The following is a 23642-nucleotide window of genomic DNA, read 5'->3' as shown; positions in this document are numbered from 1 at the left end:
CATAGCTACAGTAAGTTTATCTGTTAAAATATGTGCATAAAATAAATATCTGGGATAATATATTTTAATTCCTTGAGCCCTTCAACATCCCGTGGTATGTTACATGGCCTTCATTCCTAGAAATCCCATCTATCTCTGGGATCTAATTAGGTGTGAGCCTGTTCTAGTGGACTGGGACATGGATGACTGAACAGCAGGACAGATTATAGTGAAAGATTTCTTTGAAGCCTTTCTCAAAAAAATGTATTAAAAAAAAAAAACCCATTCCTTGCGAAAAAGAAAATGGAAGGTGCTTTAAAATTTACCATAAATCTCCAGGTTTGTAGACCAGTAATAAAAGCTTGAATTTCAGCGTATTATTGGTATTTTATTTGTTAAGATAGACTGTATAGAAGGGTTACATCAGACTGCTGCATTTCTACAGGACTGGGAGAAGATGAAATATGAGCATCCTTTTGTCTCAGGTCATGCTTTTCCATTGAATTAATGGCCCAAGTGCCATGTGGTTTATGTGTGGCACAGGTTCCGTGGGCATGCAGCGCAGGCTGGCTGGGGCTTCCTTCCTGCTCCTGGCAGGACTGCTGTCAAGTCACAATATATCTTACATTTTCTTAATTAATCATAACTTATTTGATACTCTGCAGCACAGAATCAGCTCTTTCTGAGCTAGCATACAATGTGTATGACTTACAAAATGAGTTCTTGAGAGCAGACAGGAAGTGGGAGCAGGATCTGTCTGCAACGTATTCACATCCCACAAGTGGAAAGCTCCTCATGCTGTTCAGCGGATCAATAGATTGAGCATGCAGGAAGCTCCCAGTTTAGCTCAGCCTATGCTGCTATTGCTGGCCTCTTTGCTAATATATTGCTGAAGTCATCACAGCTTGCAGCCCTTCATACTCCCACTGGAGACTGATTATTTTACCTCCAAAGCAATATATCGCCTCTGTCAGCTCTGGCTTTTTAGAGCAAGACTGTTGGTTGTGAACTGCCTTTTGAATATCTGTTCATCGTGTTACTGCTACAAAATGAACTGATCAGAAGATATATTCATGTTTCTCTTCAATTATTCATATTAACTTGCCAGTTCAGAGCGGCTTGGAGAAGCCGCCTTGCCTTGCCTGTGATGTCACAAAGTTTATCATTCTGTTTCATTTCTGAATGAAAAAATGCCGAGTGCGTATTGATGTGTATATGTATTTATGTCTGTTATGCATATACATGATGTATATAACATATACACAGTTTTAAAACAGCATGGTAGAACTTTGGTGGGTTATCTGTCTGTTGTGAAAGCTAGATTTATGGAGGAAGTTAATTTTAGAATAAATTAAAACGGGACACGGTGTTGAATGACAGCAATGTTTAGATAGCTCTAACCAGTATGCGCATTTATTTTGGTGTCAGTTCTCAGTTGCACTATAGAGGAACAGAAGTCTCCAGTACCAATAATTCTTGCTAATTTCAGCAAAGAAAAAAGGAGTGGAAGGTAACAGTTATCACTTAAGAGTATAAAAACATGAAATATAGATTGCATGGCGATACCATGTTGCTCCCCATCGGGAGTACAACATTCTGAGGATCTGCAGCACTGCAGGGTAGCAGTGGGACAGTGAATGGGACCTCAGGCATGGGAGGCCACCAGGGCTTGTGACTCAGGGTTTATTAACTTGGAATTCATTTCAGTCTCTTTCAACGAATGGAATGGATCAGAAGTGATCTAACCCATTGACTTTGGATGCTGCCATAAATATATTTGCTGCTAAGAAAAAAAATTGCTCGTTAAAATGTTGTTTCTGCAGAGACATGAAATCTTGACTGCTCAAGACAAGTTGTTTTGCTATGGATTCATTACATTTGAGAGTTCACATTAAGGCTTATTCTTTTTAATTTTTTTGCCGTTTTTTTGTGTTTTTCTTCCAAGTTGAATGTCATGCGTACTATCTTTGAAAGTACGTACAGCAGTACTAAGTGTTTCAAGCTGCATTAAAGCCTCTTACATCCATCAGCCTGCAGAAGAGAGCCCTCGTCAGGAAAGTACATATGTAACACTTCAGGTTAAAGATAACAAACACAGAACACATTCTTCCATACCTTATAAACTCCTGCAGGGCTTGTCCTTACAGATAAAGGGAATGTGTGTTTGTTGGGGTCTCTTTAGTGTGTTGAACACACAAATTGTGCTCAAGTTAGACTACAGTTCAGTTATTCTACAAGATAGACCCTAATTTGAGCTTTACTGTAACAAATGGTCCTTTACTAGTTTCTGGTGAAAAATTGCTGCCTTTTCTTTACAGAGGAAGCATATCTGTTATTCCACTATATTATGATGAAACTCAAAACACCGTATGTAGCTTAAAGCAAAGCCTATAAACCCATTTCTCTAGGGTACAAAGTCAAGGTAACTGCAGAGCATGTGAAATCTAAGCCTATTCTTTACTGAAGTGATGATAATTTCTTCTTCAGAACTATATTTAGCAAATGGGTATTAGTAGAGAATAATAACGTCTCTTCCATTTTGCTCAACTGGCTAGGTTTTTCATTTGATACAGAAATACCATAATGAAAAGAGATGGGGATTCATAAAAATCTTGAACCAGCACAGTGGTCCTGCAATGCTTTCTTGCCTTGATAGAGCGCATTTGACCTCTGGATGTGAGCCAGAAGGCACCACTGAAACAAGTATTAAACTTGAAGAGAGCCACTGCTGTCAGCCTACATGTTGGAGTCTGAGTGTCTGTAAAAATGAGACTGTAGTGTCAGAGAAATGAGCAAGGGACTGTCAAAGCAGAGAGTTCAGAGTTGACCCGCTCGAGGGATATAATTTATTAAAAAGGTTTATTTATAGTGTTATTAAAGCCCTCACATTTTGCTCCACAGAAGTTTATTGTCATCTGCTTTCAGTAGCAATTATCATTTCTTAGTTCTGTTGTGATCTGAAAATGTACTCTTGTTTTTGTATGATACACGCATTCTCAGCAACTCAGATAATGCATCATGAACTGAAAGGCAGAAATGTTGAAAAAGCTTCCCAGCATTGTTTTGATTCTGCAGTTTGAATTTTCGATAATTAAGAATTTTCATGTGACAACTGAATATTTCTATGAGAAAATGGATACGCAGCAGCCTATTCACATTAATTGAAGTACTTGCTTGTTCATTAATTGCATAGCAACATCTCTTTATTCTTCTGTTACTCAATTTAGCTTTGATCATTTCCAATACTTTCATCTGAAATCAATGCAAGTTTTCTTGATGTGTAGCGGGCAAATATATTGGAACTCATTTATTTCCCAGGATACGGTAGCTATATTTTATCTTCCAAAGCAGAAAGCAATGTGTTAGTTTGCTTTACTTTTAAATAGTTAAAGACAATGTAAGTGGGATTTTCAGAAGTGTGCAGGCTGCATGAGAAGCGGTTAATTATGTGACCTACATGCTGTGATGCAGGCACAAGTCTGCTCAGTGGCCTGTGATAAAAGACCTTATTAGATGCTGTAATGATTTACTCGTATGTTTATCTGCAGACAGATATAACCTTTAAAAAGAAAAAGCATGAAGGGAAACAAAAGAAAATTGCTCAAATTAAAGTCCTGTAGAAGTAGAGGAGAAATTAATAGCATAGATTTAAATCCCCAAGGAACGTACACTCAAACTTACGTAGTTTTTCATAGTGGATACCAGCAGCTGTGTGATCTGAAAGCAATTTATCTGTGTTTTAGGCATGTCCCTTAGTTTATTGTTCTCAAGCTGACGTTCTAGTGTAATTTTTCCTTTTCATTTGATCTTGTCTATCCGTGCCCTTATGGATCCATCCAGTTTCCCATACTGCTCTGACTTCAGTCTTGCAGAATTGGTCTCTTGCCCTCTGCCTAGAGGATGATAGTATTTGCTTTAGTTTTCCTGATACATTTTCTTTTTGTCTGACAGTACCTGTTTTGCACTACAGCAGCTAGAATGTGCTGTTTGCTTGTGTGTGGAGATGCATCATGGTTCCAAGTACCTGGAAAAGCTCTTCCTGTTGCTCCCATTGGAAGAGCTCTCGTGGAGCAGAGCTGTATCTGGTGGTGGAGCGGTCCGTGACACCAAAAGCAGGAGCGTGAGCCACCATTCACTGAGCTCATTCAGCCTGGGGGGATGTTTCAAGGCTGACCTGCACTGCCAGAGAGGTTTACAGTGTTTTACAGAGTTTAGATTACAGCGTTTATGAGTTTGGTTCTTTGACTACATACCATTAACATCAATTAGAATGTGAATTAGATTTGCGTCTATGCAGACATATGCTCCCTGGAACTGGAAAACTGGGTGGAGATTTCTGTGTTCTCCTTTCTTCTTGTCTGTCTCTTCACAGGGCAGAGTACATTCAGGTGGCTTTCTCTGGCTGTCTTTTCTTGCAGAACACCCTATGCACTGCCTAACAGGAAACGTAAAGTCTCCAGCTGAGATGAGAGTACAAGATTGTTGCCGTACTGCAATTTAAACATTGCATTTAGCTGCCTCCTACCTGCTGTGCTCGTAGAGTCAGACAGGATTTCTGAAAGACACAGTTGGGATGAGGAACAAGCGTTCCCCATGCACATCTTCTGCCCGCCTCCAGCCAAACCAAGCATAAAGCAGTGTCCATGTGATCCCAATACAGAGCACCATTCCTAAATCTGTCTTTCTTCCTGCTGTGTTCTTCAGCTTTCTTTACTTTGCTTCAGACCTAGTTTTCTTTGCAGCTCTTGGCAAGAGTCTGGGGACACCGGATTAATGCAGGCAGGAAAATCATGTTCTATTTATTCAGATAAATTTATCCAAATTGTTCTCTTTAGACATCAAAATGTAAGACAATGCAGAGTGTCCTGACCTGGCAGAGAAAATGGTATGATGTTATTTTGTAAGTTAACTGTGAAAATGCGTAATGTGATATAAAGGCTATTTGTCAACTCCCTCTGAGAGAAAAAGAGGGAGTCTGCTGTAGGCCAGGAGCTAGTGTCATGGGTTAACCAATACAAAACCATGACAGCTAGCTTCTGGATTACCTTGAAATTATGATTTGCCAATAATCAGCTGTGAGCACTGAGCAGGTACTTAACTAGCTGGAGTTACCAGGGATGGCTGCTTTAATGAGCTCGTCAACCAAGGAGAGCTGCCCTCAGTGCTTTTCAGCGTGGCTGGCTGTGGCTGCACACATTAGTTCCAGGGGAAAAGAAGGTGCATTAGCCGAGCTCACTCAGCTCAAAGGCAGCATTTTCTCCCTTTGCTAGTGAGTGTGGCTGATGGGAGCTGAGGAGCTGTGGTGCCACGTCACAGTGCTAAGAAAGCAATGGTGCTGTCATCGCTAACTCAGCTGACCCTAATTGAAGAACTAGGTCACACCTGAGGCGAGAGTCTGGGTAGATTGTTTATGTTGGGTTCTGTTTTCTTTTGTTTTAAAGAGTACCTCTAAGCCAAAGGATTAAGAAAACAAACTGAATCCCTGCAAAACAAACAAAAGAGTAAAACACAAAGTGGATCTTTTGTAAGATTTTTAAATGTACTGGCAACATACAGTGAGGGGAATGCAGCATGTATGCACCCACTTTTTCTGCCATCCCCCTTGAATAGGTGTGTGTGTTATATGCTTCTATTGTCTATTAGGCTGATGGTAACTGAGCTGTGGTATGTAACATACATTACTCATATTATTTAGTGCCGAAATCTGCATGAAAGTATGTCTGAGTCATACCAGCATGTTTTGGAGCCAACCGAGAAGAGTTTTCTTCTTCAGGTTTGTTTGGAGCAAACAAGCATATTTGTGTATGCTTTGAGCCACAGGCATCGTGCTACTTTGCAGGCCGTGTCGCATCTTTCTGGGTATTACCAAGAGGTCAGCTTTTTTTTGTTTACAGAGAGTCTTTGGGAAATATGCTTTTTTGTTATGAGACATTTAATTTGGTTAATGATAAGAGCTTCGTATAAAACATGTAAACGAAGGTTTGCCAGGTGTCAGAAGCCAGCTGGTTTTCCCCACACGTCTCTGGCCTGGAAACACTTAGAGGGACTTGAGACAGGAGAGAATCCAAACCCTTCATGCAAAGGGGGATTACATGGGATGAACGACCAAGAGTCCCATTCAGCTCGCTCTGCTGTCATGACAGTGAGCTGCAAAGGGAAGCAAATGCAGCAGGTACCAGCACTGGAGAATTTAACGCGAGAGTAAAAGTGCCCAAGGGAAAAACAAAAACAGAAACAAAACAAACAGTTCACCATCTTTACTCATAAGAAGTGTGCTTGCTGTCAACTTGGACTGCTTAAGATATATTCCATTCAGTGCAGCCATTTTTATCTCTGTAGTTTGAAAACAGCTTACAAGCTGCAGATTGAGATATGGATAATAATAAGGAAATAATGTGCTTTATTTGGTTTTTACTTCTAAACTGATTTAGAAAATGATTTTCTCTGCTAATATTCTGTGATTCGATGCAGTATTGAAATATATATTTTAAAAAAAAAAAAAACACCAAAACACAACAACCTTCTGGCACAGTAAAAAATCTGTGTTTAAAAAGCTTGCAGATATAAATATTTAATACCCCAGTGGGCAGCACAGCACTTTCAGCAAGATTCATGAGCATCTGATGTGCCAAAATAATTCTGCAGTCTTACAATTGGGTGACCTTAATAATGGCTAAGAAGTGGTTGTCTGAGTACCTTATGTAGCCCCGAAGAGAACCCTTCAGTGGTGACCCCTCCTTTATCTACTCTTCTCCTTCATCTCTTTTTTACCTGAAAGTCGGTGCTTTCGTGTTTTTCCAGCAGGCTGCATAGGAGGAGAATTTGTGTATTAGTTCCCTTGTTTCTTGAGGGGGTGGGTGGGGAGGGAGAGCTAATAAAAACGTGGAAGCATGGGAGCTTTGGTTTTTATCTGCTGCCTTAGTTGAGATGCATTGCTGTATGTGGTCGGAGTAGTTCCAGGGGAGCAGGAGGCAGGCTGCATGCTGACCTCTCAGCACTTCTTAGGAGAAAACAAATGAACATTCAGCATCTGCTTTAGCACCACATGCTGATGTTTTTACTGCATCTCAGAGCAGCACTGGGCGCTGAGTACTGACCTCTGCCATCACAGGGTCAGCGTTGTGCCCAGACCTAACAGGGAATCAGGTTTCCTGAAACAGTTGTGAATCAGTTTGCCAGAACAACATAGGATTTAAGGACAGTGTTGCATTTCAGAAGAAACATGTCAAAGCAGAGTACCAAGGGCTCAGTACTAATTAATGTCAAACTTTGATCCACTTTGGAAAGGGGGGATGCAGAGGATGAAAAAACAGATACAGTATGGCAGGTTTTCAGTGATTAATTCCAAATTGTCTCAGTTCTGCTTTTATAACATATACCCCAAAATCCTGAACCTCCACAGGGCAGCATCATGGTCTGAATGCAAGGAGTGCAGCTTCATGTCAGTATGGGACACCAGCCACTCACCGACTCAATTTAAAAGCTTCTTTTTGTTATGCCAGCAAAACTGGAGTGAAAAGATGGAATGGGATTTGGTCCGTTGCCACATAAATACCTAAAAAGTAGCAGGAATTGGATATTGGCTCAGGAGCTATTATTGATGTACCTTATAGGGACCATCACAGAAGTGTGACATATCTGTTAGGAAGGTACAACATCTGTTGTGCATCTTTTGCTGGCAGTGCGTGGCAGCTTGAGGATGAGGTACTCACAATGGTCTCTGCATCAAATCTTGGTCTCATACACAAGCTCCCACTGATTTAGCATTAAGCCTGTATTTCACCTGCTGCAAAACCTTGAGAGCAAATGTGGTTTGGTTTTGTGCTTCTTTTTCAAAAATCAGTTTTGTTATTCTCTACCCTAGTAAATGTAGGGTAAAGATGATGCCATTGAATTTCTCCCATTCTGTTTTGCTTGCGAAAAGCACCATATGTGCAAAGTAATACTGCCTTGGATTGTTCTGCCAACTCGGTGCTCTGGTTGGCTAAACATCCTTCTGCTTAAAAAAAGACTATATAATTAGATAGTTTTGTTTTAAAGGTCGTTTTTAATTTCTTTTGGAAAGAGCCTGCTTTTCCGTTACAATATTTTATTGTTTGGTCGGGCTTTGAATTATTTATTGTTAACTACCTTACTTAAACTTACTATAAAGATGATTGCTGTAATCTACAAAGAAGTAATTTTCTGCTTAAAAGGTAGACGTCTACCGTCTGTATACATAGATATAGTGTAGACATGTATTTCTACAAGGTGTGGTTTTTGCAACATTCATAGCTCAAAGATGCTGGCTCAAAGATGCTAGCTCATACAAAGCTCAAGATACTACTAACTGAACTTTGCTTTCTACTCTACCTATAGCTAGGGTTTTTCCATATGTGTATGTGTTTGTCACAGCAGTCAGTGTGTTGTGTGCTATGATCCATATTCAGATATTTTTTGTTCCTTTTTTAGTGCTTTGCGGTGCGTTCTCTGGGCTGGGTAGAAATGGCAGAAGAAGATCTTGCTCCTGGAAAAAGTAGCGTTGCTGTGAACAATTGCATCAGACAACTCTCGTACTGTAAAAATGACATCAGAGACACCGTTGGCATTTGGGGAGAGGTAAGAACACGTGAACTTCAACTCTTGGAATATGCCTCTTGTGTTGTAAAATAGCTTGAAAGAACAACTCTAAAGACAAATATTTCCACATTCTGTGTTTAGATTTCCCCATCCCAGTTAGTTCTATTGGAACTGTTCAAGGACAGTGCTGACATGTTTGTTCCAAACTGCTCAGGACAACTGGTACCTCCAGAGATCTCCCTTAAATGTTTATATCTTCACTAGTACGCATTTGTGTGGAAGCAGAGTTGTGGACACACAAGCAAAACTTGAATCCAGTGGAATCCTCCTGGCCAGTTTTAGAGTGATGCTCTGGAAAACATTGTCACATGCTTCCCAGTGACAAAAGGGCCTTAAGGAAACTCAGACTGCTGTGACCGTGCTTCTAACATGACTGATGAGATCGAGAATGATGGACAGATGGCTTATTTTAAGATGATTACATATCAGTCTTTCAGAAGGAAATGAATTTCATTAATCTCTCTGTTGTTGATTAATTTCATTAATCTCTCCAGTAACTCTTGATAGCATTGACCAATGTTCCTCATCTTTGCTGGATGTCAAATTCCCACAAAATGAGGAAAAAACAGAGAGCTCAGGTTTTTCTACCACTCTCTTTGCAGGTTTGTAATCCCATTCATTTTTCAGATGGTAGAACTTTAATCAACTTGAAATATATCAGTTCAAAGTCATGTTTTACTTTGGTTTAAGAGTTAACATTCACATTTTTCCATATTCTTCTCTGTCAGTCTCGTTGGTCTTTATTCAAAAGTCTTGCCAGTTTTCAAACCAGACTGGTGAAAAGTTGTGTTCTCTTGAAAGGAAATTTTAATTAATTGTTTTAAATTTTCATTTAAAGAGTAAACATTAGCACAGTGAAACAGTAGAGACACCAGGCTTGAATTGGTGATCCCTGAAGTAAATTGTCATCTTGATTTTTAAAAGAAATCATTACAATATTCTTTTTCTGCTGACAAAGTGGTATTTCATGAGTGATTGGAAGAGGCACAGTTTAGTGAGGAATCTGAAAAGCGTGTGGTTATCACTGACACCTCAGATAGAACACGGACAGCAGAAATCTATTACAAAGCCAGGGCTGATGACTGCACACAGGGGTTTTAAGATTGCCTCAAGATTTATTTTAGCTACAATGGTAATGAAAGTGAAATTGAGACTGGGATCATCCCATGTTTTCATGATTAAAAAATCGAGGGGTTAGAAAAGCAAATCACCCTGAATAAAATTCTGACCCTACAGAAGCTTTGTCACTAGCTTTAATGTGAGATTTCATTCCTCCCTGTCACCTTTGAAAGAAGATCTCTAAGTTTCTAACTTCTGCAGTTCTCTATAATGGAAGAAAAAAAAGAAGTTTGTATTGTTGCTTCGCCATGCATTACATTCTTCTACCTCATCAAGTCACTCACATAAACAAGACTTACTGTTGCTATTGGCCTAAACACCACCATACATAGCGCCTCCCTGAAAGCTGTTGGAACTGAGTCTTGCCTGTATTCCTTTCCTGATCCTTCCTGTGAGAGCCATCCTCAGCTTGGAGCTTCAGGTCTCTGCAGCTCTTCAGCCATCTGAGACAGTCAGGTTCAAGCACCCCATGTACCTGAAGCATTTCTTCATGCCCTGTGTGGTATTTCCATCTTCAAAATAGCTTTAGTGTGTAAAGCAACAAAACTTAGCAAAATATATTGCTTCTGGCTGCTTCTGGCTGCAGCTAATCTACCCCTTGTGCACTGCAAAGATAATTGACTTACGTTACCTGTCTGCCCATTCTCCAGCTAATTTGGATTTCATCGTATTATCATAATCCCAGTGTATTTTGCATAATAAACAGATTTTACCTTCTTGTAATAATTTTCTTCTGGAATAAATACATAAGTAGAAAATGGGCCCAAAAAGCAATCTTTTCACACTTGGTAACGTTCTTTGCACAAACCATTTACTGCTTCTGAGTTCTAAGCATATTTCTTGCTCTTTTTCTTTGCGATTAATCTGATTTCTATTTGGTTTCACCATCATTCCCATCCTCCTATGCTATCCTGGCTTATTTTATTTCCCGTGTTTTTGTCTCATTTACACACATGATTATTACAGCTGAACAACTTCTTCGTGTAGGCACCAGGCTGCATACCAGCCCAGATCCCTTTCCCCTCCTGCACCTCTCTCAGTACTTGTGTCTCAGCTCTGTGTCACAGCGCCCTTTGAATGCCCATTAGGGGAAGCGATCAGCCCCATGCGAGGCAGAAAGCAAAAGTTGGGCACCTGTGATTCAACACCTGTGGTTCACCACCTTCCTTCCCTCCATCAGTGGGCAGGCACTGTCTGCCTCTCCCTGAAGTGGCCTTGAAACCCTGAGGTCAGGGTGGCATCAATGTATGTCATATAAAAACACAAAAATTAGACATCATTAAAACTTGAACCACATTAAGCAGACAGAGAGAGGGTTTCTGTGTCACTGAGGTGAAGAAAAAAGGTCATTTCTGAAACATTTGTCAGTGGGAAGTCAGAGCCTTTCCATTCTTTCTGGTCATTTATATATTCTAGCACAGTAGAGGAGAAACAAATTACTCCATATTTAGCTCACAGTTCCCTCCTTTTTATCAGTAGGAGCTTGTCTTAAGTCTCAACAGTGGGTCCAGGATCCTTTCCACGAGATTCCAGTCTGCAGTCTCTGAGAAGGGAACTCTTAGATGTGGCAGAAGAAGCAGCAGACTTTTTGCAGATGCTTGCTATAGGAGGCAGATTAGTATTTGTGAATTAGCACCAAAAGGAAAATTGCTTCTCAATTTGTTTCCTCAGTGGAATAAGCATTCTCCTTGTTCTTATGCACCAGAAGAATCAGGGAGAAACCCCGGCTCCAGGATTCTGCAGTTGCTGGCAGTATTTTACTGCATTCTTTACCGCTAGGTTTTCCCCTTTAAGTAATCTTTCTTTAAAGATTATCATGTAAGTAAAAGACACCATACAAATTTCTGTCTGTTCCCATGGCCCGTTGGCTAAAGTTTATGGAAACAAAGCACGTATTGTGTGAGAGAGGGAGCTCTGCCCTAGGTATGGATAGGGACTGATGCAAGCATTTACTAGTGACGTGGTTCTTCTGTATTTATAAGAAAGTACTGAAGACAGGATAAACAAATAATTTGTTGAATAACTCGCATTTAAACAAGTCAAAAAGTTGCATTTAAAAGTCAGATTTTTGTGATTAGGATCTTTTAAAAATACATTAGTAGCAGAATGCTGTCTTAGGTCTTCTTCACATTGGAACGTGTTCTTAATTGCTTTTGGAACAAACTGTAACTTGGCATCAATTTAGAGGATGCAAGGCTTAACAGTGCAGGCATAATTCCTTAATACCAATCAGTGTGAGAGGAGAACATGCTCTGTAACTGTACATTTCCTGGCGTTGCAGGGCAAAGACATGTACCTGATATTGGAAAATGACATGCTGAACCTGATCGACCCCATGGATCGTACAGTTCTTCATTCACAGCCCATTGTGAGCATCAGAGTTTGGGGAGTGGGTCGTGACAATGGCCGGTGAGTCTGCACTCTTTTTGTTCTTACTGACTTTGTGCTTCTTGTGTCTTGCTGATACCAAGTACAGATATGCCAGGAATAGGTTACATATCAAACTTACTGAGTAATTGTGACCCAGAGATGATGAGAGGATGGGCAAATTACCTTAGTAATTAAAACCTTAATTAAAACCTTACCTGTGCTTTTCTAATTTTCATGGTGTATCACTGATTTCCTGTTTTGCTAAACCATTTCAAATGAATTCAGCTGTATGCATTAAGCTGCATGTGCAACTTTGATTCATTTGTGTATGTAATACTGTTTTACATCAAACCATGTTTTCATGTATGGCCCAATATTTCACGTGGCTCCTCATTTTTCCATGACTTGTATGTGTTTGTTTCCACTTTCTTGACATATTTGATTTGACTAAAGGAAAAGTTTGATTGATTCTGTTGTCCTAAGGAGCAATCCCAAATGCATGCTTCAAGGCCATCCTGAGCCTGTGTTCCACTAGCTCTTGTTCCTGACTGGTCTTTAGGAAACAGCCTTGCTTTCTGCGTAACGCTGCCTGCAGGAGCAGGATTGTGAAGATGGCTTATATAGAGCAGGATAGCAACTTGATTCTCTATTCCAGTGAGTGTTTTGTCTGTCAGAAATGTTTTCATTCACATTGAGTAATTCCAGAATTTCTAGATGGTACCCGTTCCAAGTAGTAAGGATTGAGCCACGGTAAAAAAAAACCTGCTGTTTTTTGTATCTATGTTTGATTATTTGGATGCTCAGTGTGAAATTAGCAGTTTTTGGTCTCTGACTTTTGACTAAAATTTTCATTTTAAACCTTGATGCTTTTTCTGAGTACAAGGTTTTGCAAAACAAAGTTTCTGATTATTTTTGGTTAAGTTTCCAAAAGGAAAGATATTGTTTCTGTGACTCGATTGCGTCTTTCTAAACTTGTTACTTCTGTGAATGACTGGTGTGGAGGTGTTCATTTATTATTTACTAATTTATTCTACCGTGGGTTTTTTTTTGCCTCTATCGGTGCAGATTTTTAAGAGATCTAGAAGAGCAAATCCAGTTTGAAATGGTGGGAAGTAAAGAGCTTTTTACTTCTTATGAATAAACCATTACAGTGCTTTGTTTGCTTTAGAAAATGAGCGCACGTTTCCCTTCAAGTCAGATTTTGTAGGAGCTTGCTTTGGTCAGGAAATAAGAGCATTTTAAGGAACATCTGAATGTGATGCAGCTTAGGAAACTAGCTTTGCTTTTCATTAATATTTTTGAAGTGTTTTCAGTTCTCTTTTAAAATACTTAGATTTCTTTCAAAAATAATTGGAAAATCACTTTGTTACGGTTATCAAATAACGTGTCACATTTATCCAGGTTGGATTCCTCCTTCTAAAGGCAGAACTAGTCATAGAAATATTGATGCTGAAAGGGGGCATCTAACGGAAATGTGTCTTTTGCCTCCTTAATGTGAATGTAAGTCCCATCAGTAAGACAGGAGCTGGTAGGGATCATTGTGTGGAGGTCAGACCTACAGCCTTCAACACTGATGAAAAGCTACATAACAAGTAAATAGCATCTCTGATTCCATCCCTGCCCAGTTTTGTAATGTATCTGGGGACCAAAAATAACTTCCAGTTCTGCTGAGATTTCTGCAGAAACTCACCTATCTAATAAGAATGAAGCCAAGCTTTTTTTAAAAAAAGAAAGAAAAATGAAGAGAAAAAACCCCATCAAACCTGTTCTGCCTCTTGGTCATAAAATGTAAAAGTTTCCTCTGCTGTTTACATAAAAAGAGATTTTATTTGGGACATCAACAGAGAAACAGTGATAGAACTGATAAACTAATTTTTCTCACGTTTCCACCACCAGAAGAGGGATCTGGCCAATTTGTATTGAAACTGAACATTTCTTACCTCTAATATTTTTCCTGTTTGGGTGCTGCAAATATCAGCAAGAAAGCATTGCTGTTTTTCATGTATTACTTTTCTGGGAAGCTGAAAAAATCCTACTTTCTATTATGAAACTCTTCTAGAAGGTGTTGCTCATGAATGTTGTTAATTAGCTACAATTTGTATTCCAAGAGCCCACGTAATAAAATGTAATTAGATTTGTTCTGAAAAGAAGTTGTAGAATTGTAAAATATGGTAGAAATGTATGTTTTCCTCTGTGTTGACCTTTCCGAAACCCATAAAGATCCACCAGCCCTCATTTTGAACTGCATTTTACTTGTAGTAAAACAGGGATAGATTTTGCTTTGGAAGATGAAAAGGTTTTCTAATGACACCTGACCAGATGATTTTCTAAGCAGTGCCATAATGAAAGATTGATGAAATAAAGCGATCTGCTGATGAAAGTTTAATCTGAGGATATGTCTGGTAACTCACCTCAGGCAGAAACATCTACTGGAAAGCTGTAATAATGTTCTCCATGTGCTGCACTGTTACCTTGACCTCTAGAGTTACTTCTTTTCTTATTTTTACAACAGTTGTGTGATAAGCAAAAGCTCCACTGTTTTGTTGACCTAAGCTATTCAGTGATTTTGTGTTTTGAAAGGTAGCATCGCTTGTTTCCAATTAATCATTTAGTAAAGTGTATGTGACCTTAAGAGAAACCAGAGCGCCTTGGTAAAATTGTGAACAAAAGCAGGCTTCTGCAAGAGAAGCTGGTGGCTGTGTATGGGTATGTGTATGGACTCTAAGCCCCCAGTGTTTCGTATGCAATGTGGGCATTAAAGGAAAAGGTATATACTTCTGAACATCCTTCTGGTAGACTGTATTTCTTAGGTGGTGTGATGTTTTTAAGAGTAAAAGCCATCGTACTCCATTATCTTTACAGCCTTCCTCCCCTTTTCTACTTTTCAAAAGAGCCATGACATTTCCTTTAATGTTACTTGTAAATGTGAGAAAAATCCTAATACTTGCTTAAATAGTTTGATTTCAAGATCAGTGATGTCATTGCCACATGAAGACTTTGTGGCACCACAGGTGTATCAGTGAATAATTGGCAGTGCAGCATTTTCTTAACAACCAGCCCTTGGCATGGATTTTTCTGGAAAAGCATCTTGGGGAATATCAGCCTCCTAAAGCTGTTGAAGGATCGTTCTTTCCAGTTGTGAGCCACAGGAGCGTACATTCATCATGCCTCAGATTGAGTTTTGTGTCCCCTTCTCGACTGCTGGCACATGCTTTCTGCATCTGAGCCCCTCCCTGACAAGGTAGGGAGAAAATGTAGTGGCCCATCAATTCTGTACAAGAGTTTCTGTTAGCACACTGTCAGTGTGCTCAGGAGGCAGCCATCCCATACCTAAATGTGAGTGGTAAGGGCATTTAGAATGCTGGACAAAACACATGGCACATTTCTCTGTTCACCCATCAGCACTGTCATAGCATTACTCAAATCTGCTCTTCTAGTTTGGTATGTGTACTTCTGTGGAGGCTGACAAGGGAGGGCAATTGCTCTTGGCTCTTAAGTGATGGTTTGTGGTCTTAGGAACAGTGGCTAGACGGTGCAGAAGTGTCATGCTCCCTACTCTGCCCTAAAATCACTGATTTTCACAGATGGTATTGAGGACCTCTTCAGCTGTGTGGAAATCCATTGTCCCACTTCTTTGAACTGCTGCTGGTTTTCTGCTCCCTAGATACAGAATCATGGAATATCCCAAGTTGGAAGGGACCCACAGGGATCTTTGAGTCCAACTCCTGGCTCCACAAAGGACCACTCAGAATTCAAACCCTATGTCTGAGAGTGTTGTCCAAATCCTTTAACTCTGGCAGCCCAGGGCCATGACCACAGGCCTAGGCAGCCTGTTTCACACCCTCTGGTGAAGAATTGTTTCCTAATGCCAACCTGCCCCTCCTCTGGCACAGCTCCATGCCATCCCCTTGGGTCCAGTTGCTGTCAGCATTGCTCAGTGCTGTCCCTTTGCTCCCTTCTTGAGGAGCTGTAGGCTGCCATGAATCTGAGCTAAGAAAACTGTTGGAGTTAGGTGAGAAAACAGGACATGCCTGTGAAAAGATGAGGATGGAATTGCCTAAAGTGACAGTTCAGATTGCTCAGAATATGGGAATTTAAAATAATATATTGCTTTTTCAACACCTAAACAAAAATGTCGTGATATCAGGGGTATTTAGCAGCTACACTGTCCACTGATGTCAGTGGAATTTGTGTGTATTAAGTACCTTTGAAAATCAAGTTGCTAAATACAGATCTGGGAATCTTTCTCTAGACTTGCAGATTTGGAAGTTTTTGCTTGAACAGCATTTTAATTTTAATAGTGAGTGTGTATCAAGCTAAGAGGGATGAGATGGGTTTGGGCAAGAACTGGTTTGTTTGAGGACAGAAGGCAGTTGAATGGGGAATCTGCAGGCTGCACTGCAGCAAGGAAGGTTATCTATCTCAGGGGGTTATAATCCATGTTTACTGGCTAAGACTGCGCATTTACACAAACTACCTGAGCCCCACTGTGCATCACATTGTATAGATGTGAGATTTTAGGAAGGATCCCTGGCCTTAAGGAGGGAATTTAAAGCTTAGTATGGACAACAAAGGTAAGGTTAGTGTGCTTGGAGTGTCCTGGTGTACCTGTGATTTATCATTCTCCTTTTCAGAACATATTTTGTGTGCAAGCAACACAATATCAGGCTTCAGTGATGTATTCAGTGATGTGGCTTATAAGAGCATTGTTCAGGGAGGTGCTGAAGGTTTGCTTTCCCTTTGAGGTGATGATTGAAACCTTAAATGCACTATGAGGTCAAGTCTTTCTCCAGTTCTTAGAGAGAAGCTTATCGAGTTGTACGAGATAACAAGTAATAAACTTTCTCTTCCACATTGAAGGGACATGGTCAAGAAAAGCTGAAAATAAATTAAAACTGAGATGGTGCGTGCACCTGCTCTTCTGAAAAGATAACACCCTTCAAAGCATGTGTAATTCCAGCTGAACTCTTCAAACTCAGAGACACCACAAATCAATACTACCTATTCCCTTTGGTCCGTGTAACCTTGGAATAAGGACAAAAAATACAGTGAGGAATCATGTAATAGGGCATAGGTGAGGGATTATACAGGAAGAAAAGGATTGTACTGGCTTTTCTGACCCATATTCTTTGCTGAGTTTTGCAAGTAATCTTTTCCTTTCTTCTTTTCTCTCAGCTAGTTGTATCTGAACATCCTTTTCCATATATTTTGATAACATTTTCCTCTCACTAAACAGTAGTTTAGGTGATTATCTATACAAAGCTTCAGTGAATGTTCGTAAGGCCTGACATTACTATTTGCAAGTGCAGTGCTTTGTAGTAAGGGGTGATAATACAACGTGACTGAAGGGGATATAGTTAAGCAGGTGCAAAAAGCTGTATGTGTGCATTCTTGCTTTGATTAATGAAAGCAGTTTATTTTAAATTTCAGGATTTAACCTAACTGGTAGAGTAGATGGAAGGTGAGTTAAAATACTGCCGTACTAACTTGAAATAAGCACCTGTAATTTTGCACTGATGTGCAGTTTCGTATTAATAGTGGCTTAAGCTGTGTGTGGGCAGCACCTCTCTATCTCTTCTGCTTAATTCACTAATGGGATGAGAAATGATGGGACATTTTTAAGGATGAAGTGCTTATTACTGATGAATTCACCCTTTGATAACAGCTGAAAATAGGATATGCTTAGGAAGAATCTTGACCATGGAGCTATAGTTATTTGGTAACCTTTGAAAAACCGAAATGCAGAAACAGCAGCTCAGAAGCACAGCAGCAGTGGATTAGCAAAAGTACAGTGAAGTGTCACAGAGCAGGGGAACTGGGACAGGCACCAAAGAGGGGAACTGTGAGGACTGCTGTGGGAGGGGATGGGAATGGAGAGAGTGGTGTGAGAAGCTCAGGGCGATGCTGTGGCACTGCACTGGGAGGAAGGGAGAAAAAATGGCAGGAGGCTGCTCTTCTCATTAGGAAAAACAGCCACTTAGAAAGTGTCGCTTGCTGCATGAGTGGCTGAGAGTGACCAGTAGTGCTCAGTCAACTCAAACAGAACCCTGCTTAAGTATTAGTGGGAAATACTGTATGTAATTTGGGAACTGCATGTAGTGCTTCTGGGAGTCGCGCTTGAAATGACACTGGGAACCATTAAACTGCTATTCTCTCTCACAATTAATTTGAATTATATATCTAAGCCAGGACTACAAATAGCTGCAGTGATGCAGCCAGGTTATCTCAATTAGTAAAAATGATGGCGTGCTGACTTAGTCCCTGGTTTACTGTGTTTCTCCAAATCTGTGCTAGAAAATCTCCACACACTTGCTGTGACTCCAGCTATTAAACTCTAAGGCCTTAGGATACAGCCAGGGTAATCTGTGGTGGCCACTTAAGTTTGCAGTCCTTTGATAGTGGCTGGGCTGCCTGTGAAGCTACTGTCTGCCATTTTGATGTGGGAATCTGATGCTTTCTTTTGTTATTCTTTTCACTACATGTTAATCAAGCAGGTTCTATGCCCAGGCTGGATTCCTGTATTTATTTCCTTTAACTCCATGGCAAAACACTGACGCAAGTGATGCAGACAGCAGCTGCTTTCCTGCTCCATAGCTGTGAGCAGAAAATGTCCCACTCCCAGGCACTCTGCTTGCCCTTCTTGTTTTCAACACCCAGCTAGGAGCTTGGGTCTTAAGTGACTTAAAATTAATTTACCATGCCATTAATTGACCTTGCCATGTGTATGGATGCATGTGCAATCACTTGCTTCCTCTAAGCAGAGACTATGCCAACATGATGTAGCATCCTCTTTCAGAAGCCAGTTGGAATCAGCTAAGATGCCCTCCCTTCACCTGCAGTGGTACTGGGTTTACACAGTTAGTTGCACTTCTCTGAGATGATATGTGAATAGCAGGACTGCGTATAGGAGTCAGCTATGGAATAAATTTTCCTGGCAAAATTAGATTTTGATCATTTTATGAAAGCTTGAAAATGCTTCCAATTTGATAATACTTCCAAAAGCAGAGCAAAACAAAGAGCAAGAAGAACCTACAGCATTCTTTCTATTCTCAAGACTATGTAAAGTCTTAGGTCCTGGCAGGAGATAAAGGAAGACAAAGTTAGTGCACCAGTAACTTATACTTTGCTGGTCTATTTTATATTGAAGCCATTCCATTACTAATAAGGTGGGCATATAAGAGCCTTTAGAGGAAAAAAAGGCACAGAGGGCTTAAGTCACTGAAAAAAACAAGCAGTGTTTTAAGTATAGTTTTAACTATTGTCATACTTACAAGCCCCATGCTGGCTGTAATGTTCGATACAACTCTTTGTTACCTTGATTATAGCACATTTACATGAGCAATAACAGACTTTCCATCTGTGGCTTACTTGAAAAGGTCAGTGTTTTGTAAGACCTATTTACTTCATCTGTTTTGTGTTGTAGGCAAAAACTTGACTTCCTAAAATGATTACTGTACTGGGCAAGTCATTTCTGAAAGAGTAATTCAGATGAGAAAATTTCCTGTGCAGTGGAAAGGGTTTAATTTGATTATCTCTGCATTACACTACTTAATGAAACGTGGGGCTTTCATGACGTGGTGATACAGCAAATTAAAGAGCCAAAATGTGGACAGAAAATGATCCGCTTCTAGTTTTACTTTCTGTACAGGCAATTCATATAGCGTACTGCAGAGCCGTAGATGGGATGTTTCTGTATTTACCTTCACTGTGTAAATATTTATATCCACCTACATAAACACAGTTTTAAAACTTGCATCAGTGTAATGCTCCTGATACCCAGGGAACCTGTGGAATACCCAAGTATTTTTAGACCTTCAGTGGTCTTCTGAAATTTGGCATGTGCCACAATAAATTAAGGTCAAGGTTTTGTCTTCTGTCTCTCTCTGAGCATCGTCACAAACTTAACAGAGCTGCAGCAGTATATTAATTGGGAACTTACCTCTAAAATACAAGAGGATGTGCTTTCTGTCAGCTGATCACCTCAATTATTTAAATGGTGTATCTGCCTCGGGACTCCGTTCCATGCTTGCTACTAGCTGACTGCAATTCAAATATTTATATGCACTGTGTCCCTCTGTAAATCTTAGCATAGACTGCCTTGTATTTAGAAAGCATTTTCACTTTAGGTTTGCAATTCTGAGGATGATATGCTGGCTTGTTTCCTCATAGTAACTGTGCCAGAGAAAAGCACCTTTGTTTGGCAGTGGTATTCAGCTCATTGCCCTCTGGCAGTGGAGATAGGTAGCTTGCTAAAGTCTCCTTCATAGATGCGGATTGATTAGCAGAAATTTGCACGCTCATTTAAGTAAACTAAAAGACTTTTTTCAGTAGATAATTCGGTTGTCTTAAATATTTAAGGCTTTTTGTTTTACTGATTTGACTCATTTTTGTGCTTTGATAGTGTTACGTGAATGTGTTTTTGAAAGAAGAAAACCGTGCTTGATAACAATGAAAAATCTGTGTTCATTGTTTCTCATGGTGTTTCACGTAATTTCTGTTCCTCTTAATTCAATCTAATGCCATAAAAATAAATTCAACTTATAATTTGAAGGATGTATTAAATACAGAACTCAATCGTCTCTAAAATTTCCTGCTTGAAGTTCCCCTTTCCCCACCCCAATACATTTCAGAGCTGACTAAAAGTACGCTCTTGTGCCCTCTGAATTTGACCAGACTCTTGTTATAATTAATGGAAGGTTTTTCATTAACTTCAACGTTGGTTGGGTTAGCCCATAACATACAGACGCAAGCTTGGGAAACCTGGCTGTTGCTTAGTATAACCAATGTAATGCCTCTGGGAGCACCAGGATAGCTTAAGCATCACTGCTTGGCAGGGTTAGGGTGTTTCTTGTAAAGAAAAGAACAGGCGGAACACCGAGGAGCATATAATGAATCTTAGAAGAATACAAATGAGTTTGAGGTCTGTAAGGTCAGGCAGGGTGGCTGATTTCAGTATTTGATTTGGTATCCTGCTGTTTTACAAAGATGAAATAAGTGAATTTTTCTGCTTTAGCCACGCACCTGTGAAAACTGAGCTTCTCTTTGTTCTGCGGTGCCTATAGTGACATGTGTCAGTGTTTGGGGTGGTACTGTTTTACTTTATGCATCAAGAAGATGCATAAAGGGGAACAGCAGATTACTTATAATAATTTTACAGTAGCCTGAAGTGGATGGTCTGTCTGAGTCCTTATGGCTTGTCCTCACCTTCACAGACAATCTTTTAATAGTGCAGGTGCTTCTTTTGGCAAGCAGATAGCATGTCTAGTTCAGTTTACTAGGGATATATTGAATTCGTAGTTATGTATCATCAGTCTTTGTTGACTGCGAAGTTTATTTTCTGTGTGTTCCTTTTGGTGCTGTCTGAAGAATCTAATTACATGTGCATGTCTCAAAAAAAAACTGTACATACGCATTCAATATAAATATCCAAAGCCACAAGAAAACAGATGCACTAAGAACGAATGTTTTTGGCATTGTCTGTATTTTATTAGGAAAGTTGCCTTTCATCTCCACTATTGCACAGTTACCAATAGGAACATAATGAGATGAATTAGACAAAGCAAACTGAACAATTGCTCGTGCCCTCTATTCATTTCTGAAGTGCACACATAGCTTCAAGGGTCTCAGTGTAAAAAACAAAGCAAGCCCCTATGGGATATGGCCAATCAAGGCAATTGTAAATGGTATTCATTTTGTCAAATTTCAGCCTTCAGGATTCAAGGTAGCATTTTAAACTTCCCTCATCCATCCCTGCATGTGGGAGTTGTGTTTGGTAGTATGTATGGAGATTCTCATATTGCTGTCTGAATCCGGGATTTAAATGTTATGAAATGTTCCCTCAACCCATCCCTCATATTCTCCTGTCTTTTTGAAAATAAAATGAAATGTCAGATTAATGAGAAGATTTGGCAGTGCTGTTGCTGCTTGATTATTTATGATTATGAACAACTTGTGAATGAAATTAGATAAGAGGATGTATGAGAGCAGGACTACAGCTCTGCTGTAATTTGGATGTGCAGCCTTGTGTTACAGCAGCGTCCCATAAAGCCATGCTTCTGAAGATCTACCAGCATCCTGAGGGTGGGTTCAACAAGGATGTCAGCTGCTGGTAATGTTTACTTTTCTTTAGTCCAGCCATAGCTCTGTAATCAGGGATATGTGTGATAGGATATGTAGTGCTTTGCCCTGACATAATTCAGCTTCTGGCCATGCAGTATGAATACCTGATCAACCAAGGAAAGTGTGGTCCCAGTGCTGTGCCTGGGGCATATGCTCGGTTCCTTTACTTGGTCACCCTGCTATTTACTGCCTGTGTAACTGGGGGCCTGGGCAGACCATCACTGCCAAGTGTGTGGAGATCTGCTCACTTTCTTTGTGGTGTTAAATGTCTGTTCCATAACTGTTAGCTTGGCTGAACCTTATCTCCAGTGAGGAACACAGCACCCCAATACATCCCTAGTGCCTTGAATTCAGCATGTTGGGCAGTGCAAGAGTTGAATTTGTTGGGTGCTCATCAGCTGAAAGCTCTCTTGGGGAGTTTCTACCTTGCCAGGACTGATAATGGGACCCACTGCCTGCTGCAGGCTTGCTTTACCTGCTGCGTGTAGGTACACACGGCACGATAGTGAACTATTAACATCCTTCCTGTTAATCCAGGAAGATTAAGGTTAAGCTGTTGCCCCTTCCATAGACAGCAATGAGAAGGAGCACACTTAAAGAAGAAAGTGTGAGATGAGGCAATGGGAAGCTGATTCCAAGGTTCAGTAATGAAGCCAGCATGTTACACCTAGCCATACCTCTACTGAAAAGTGCACTGACTGTAAGTACCATGTAGCAAAACATCAAAACTAACACAGGAATGAAAAATAGCCCCTGGTTCATTTACTTGAAACTTCAAGCCTAGAATGTAGTATTAATTGTCCTTGTTTTTACATATTTGCAAGGTTCTAACGGATCTCTTTTCTTGCACTGAAGGAAGATTCAGGAAGCAGTGGTTCACTCCTATAAACCGTTTTAGCATATTAAAATAGTGAAATTTGGCTTCCCTCTATAGAAGCTTTCAAGTTGGTGTCTAACATTGTCTCACAAGTGCTGTCACTTGGCCAGCTGGAAAACTACCATATCCTGTAGTATTCTGGTTATTGAAAAAGAAGGAGGCGAACAGGGTAGTTGTCAACAGCCATCAGATTAATTATCTTCCTTTTCAAGGTTAAAAAGCTATGTGGAATGCATAATGGGACCAACAGTATATAGTACATAGACCTTAAAGCATTCAAGTGCTGTTTTGCTTGTGCATGAAAATGCCACTTTCCTTCCCCACAAATGAGGTTCTGTATTTAAGTCAAGCCTTTCAAGAACTTATTTAATACAGTGCCAAAATTACTACAGGGTCTTGAATTCTTGTGAGCGCTGGGCATCCAGCACATCCAGGAAAGGAGGAGTTGGATCTGTTTCTTCTTAGCATCAACAGATTTGTTTATTAAATTCCAGCCTGTTAGTCCCATGGAAATCAATGGAAAGCTTTCAGGACAGCACAGGTTGCCACTCGAGCATAA

The 23642-nt window shown here is 40.1% G+C and overlaps 1 protein-coding gene across 23 annotated transcripts in view; it reads left to right on the top strand.

The window, feature by feature from the left end:
* APBB2 (amyloid beta precursor protein binding family B member 2) overlaps positions 1 to 23642 on the top strand; it is a 159773-nt gene that overhangs the window by 111606 nt on the left and 24525 nt on the right. For all 23 annotated transcript variants that reach the window (XM_072336661.1, XM_072336654.1, XM_072336657.1 and 20 more), the window contains 2 exons: positions 8431 to 8577; positions 11999 to 12126. In XM_072336661.1, coding sequence (XP_072192762.1) covers positions 8431 to 8577; positions 11999 to 12126 — 275 coding nt within the window. The remainder of the gene's footprint in view (positions 1 to 8430; positions 8578 to 11998; positions 12127 to 23642) is intronic.

The sequence above is a fragment of the Excalfactoria chinensis genome, chromosome 4 (assembly GCF_039878825.1).
Source record: "Excalfactoria chinensis isolate bCotChi1 chromosome 4, bCotChi1.hap2, whole genome shotgun sequence".
NCBI classification, from domain to species: domain Eukaryota; kingdom Metazoa; phylum Chordata; class Aves; order Galliformes; family Phasianidae; genus Excalfactoria; species Excalfactoria chinensis.
This window is presented reverse-complemented; position numbering and strand designations above follow the sequence as displayed.